Raw genomic sequence first — 3,007 nt, forward strand, 5'->3', positions numbered from 1 at the left:
ATTGTTATCGAGCCATCATTAATTTATTTGGCATATATTCTGGGAAATTGAAAATGTATTTCGTAACTGCAATATTTACATTAATATATTCAATGGCGTGTCAAATAACGGAATTTGATTTCCTAATTTTCCTCATTTGCGTTGACTATCCGATGATTGTTCAAAAAAGCAAAAATCCAGCTCATGGAAGAAATCCATTTGAACATTGTGGTTGAGAAATAATATATGGTATGTCATATATAGGACTTTGAAAACAACAACATGCTTCATTTACACGGCTTCCGGTTGGATTAGCAGAAACACCAGGGACCTGATAAGTAGTTTTCAGTTGGTAGCTTTAACTCACTCACTCTCACTCACACACACACACACACACACACACACACACACACACACACACACACACACACACACACACACACACACACACACACACACACACACACACAGTTTTATAGAAGATAAAATACAGGAATCATCTGTGTTACATGTTTTTTTGTATTGATTTAGTTTATTCAGCTCACTTCGAGTCCTATAAAATAAAGGAATATGAGTGCATGTAGACTTTGTAAGCGTGCAAAACTAATATCGAGGGTCCATAGGCAGGAAGGCCTGAATAACCTGCATGATGTAGATACTTATAGGTAGATAAATAGAAACATTTTCAGTTATCTTTGATAAAAGCTTCTAATAAGAAAATAATACTTTGGTTCATTCACATTTATAAATCAAAGCAAATTAAATATATACAACCAATTCACTTTTTTACAGGTTCAAAGCTTTGTTTTAATTTCCTATGTAAAAGCCTTTGTGCCGGGGCTAACCAATCCAGTACATTCAGGTTTTGATCTAAACAAGAAGCTTCTTGTACTGGCTTTCGAGGCTGGCCTGGAAAGAGTCCAGTTTGGCTCCCGGAGGTTTGGCCTTCAGACTGGTGAACCCGGCGTGGCTGGACCTCAACACAGTTCTGGAGGAGGTCTCAGAGCATGAGTATCTGTTCTTCCTGCCACTATCAAGCCCCTTCCGGCAGCCAAGCGTGGCAGAGAGCTGCCGCTGGCACTGAGACGAGCCAAAGTAGTAGACCAGAGGGTCCAGACAGCAGTTGAGGCTCCCCACACACAGGAACACCAGGTAGGCCACATAGGAGCCGTCGGCGCCACCAACCAGGGGGCTGAACTGGAGGTAGTGCAGTAGCAGCAGACAGTTGGTGGGGGCGAAACAAACCAGGAACAGCATCAGCACGATCAGAGCCATGGACATGGCCCGGGCCTTCTTACGCGAGTGATGGCCCACTTTGTCCGGCACCCTCCGCAGCGCCCAGATGACGAGGGCGTAGCACCCCAGGGTAACGAGCATGGGCAGGAGGAAGAGAGCGACGGCCACGGTGGAGAAGTACACCTTGTAATACCACTGCAGCTGCTCTATCTGCTGGACGTCGTGGCAGGTGGTGATGCCCAGCTGGTCCAGCCGGACCGTCTGCTCCGTCAGCGCCAGTGGGGCGGAGCCCACCAGCGCCAGGGTCCAGGCTGTGCCGCAGGCCGCGGCGGCGTAGCGCGGCCGGCGCCAGCCCAGCGAACGGATGGGGTAGACGACGGCAAGCAGGCGGTCCACGCTGATGCAGGCGATGAGCAGCACGGAGCAGTGCATGTTGCAGTAGAAGCTGGCCGTGACCACGCGGCACAGAAGCGGGTCGAATGTCCAGTCGTTGCCGTTGAAGTGGTAGTGGATCTTGAAGGGCAGCAGCAGAGCAAAGAGCAGGTCCGCCCCGGCCAGGTTCAACATGAAGACCACCGCCGGTTTGACGGGACGCACCTGCCGTGCGAACGTCACAAGGGCGAGGCCGTTGAGGGGCAAGCTCAGCAGACACACCAGCGTGTAGAACGACGGGATGAAGACCGTGGACAGAGGACTGCTCAGAAACTGCCGGGCCTGCTTTGAGATGTGTTCGCTCGGCCAAGTCTCGTTTGCTGAATTGTAGGAGTTGTTTTGCAGCTCTTCCGGTGCCCAAATGACGAAATGTTTCCAGCTTGTGTCACCGTACGAGTCCGAGTCAAAGGGCTCGTCGGTGGGCCTCTGGACCGTGCGTGTTATGGCGAACGTTCTCACGATGGAGCTCCCTGCAGTGAGGGTTTAGATCATAAATCATATGAATAAATGTAATATATTATAGATGTTTTAAATAAATTTAAATAGTTCAGGTTTAGACCTTTATTATAAATCAGTTTTATAAGTGGTCCAAATACATGAATTGAGGATAGGGTATTCAAAAAAATTTGACCCATGTTATACCGAGTTGGCAATATCAACAACACATTAGTACGCCTATTTAGTATTAGTAACTACAATGTATCAGATAAGATTAGACAAATCCACACACAAGCTAGTCATCGAATTCCACACACTAGCTCAAAAAGCATTGAGCAGATCACCGAGGGCGCGTGCGTCACCATAACTCACCGTTATGTATCGCAGTCGAGGCCACATGCGCAGACACCAGGAGCAACCAAAAGGTTGTACAAAACATGCTGGCCGACTATGAAGTTGGGGGGAAAAAAAGCACACAAAAAAAGATGTGATTTGTACGGCCAATTAATTCCCGGTTTCTTCTTAGTATGCTACCTCGGATCTTGGGACAGTTGTTTCTACTGGGAAACCAGGGCGGTCGAACCCTCCTTAGCCTCTTGCTTACACTGTGAAGCAGAGCGCGCAGTGCACGCGCATTCCACTCCTGTGATGTCACCTCTCCAGCCAACCCGTTTTCAGACCTTATCTCAACTTTTGATTCTTCCAACAACTCATGATATGGCTGTGACTTGAACTCGTTTTTGTATCCCAGACATGGGAGTGCTTCATATGAGATAGGTAAAAAGAATAAAAACTTAAATACGTAATTGTCCTGAGGAAGAACTTAAAGGTTGGGTATGGAATTCGCTTTTTTGGCCATTTTTGCAAAATTACTTGAAATCCTTATCATAACCCGCTTACAGCCACTGAGGTAGAAGTACTG

At 47.4% G+C, this 3,007-nt stretch overlaps 1 protein-coding gene across 1 annotated transcript; it reads right to left on the reverse strand.

Annotated features, from left to right (window-relative positions):
- Window positions 1–484: 484 nt before the first annotated feature.
- On the reverse strand, window positions 485–2,714 carry LOC115542798 (proteinase-activated receptor 1). Its single transcript, XM_030355216.1, has 2 exons — window positions 2,458–2,714; window positions 485–2,117 (listed from the first exon to the last, which is right to left on the reverse strand). Exons 1-2 carry the CDS (start codon window positions 2,522–2,524, stop codon window positions 850–852), a joined length of 1,335 nt encoding a protein of 444 aa, XP_030211076.1. The 5' UTR covers window positions 2,525–2,714; the 3' UTR covers window positions 485–849.
- Between the last annotated feature and the right edge of the window lie 293 nt (window positions 2,715–3,007).

This window comes from Gadus morhua, chromosome 4 (genome assembly GCF_902167405.1).
Source record: "Gadus morhua chromosome 4, gadMor3.0, whole genome shotgun sequence".
NCBI lineage: Eukaryota > Metazoa > Chordata > Actinopteri > Gadiformes > Gadidae > Gadus > Gadus morhua.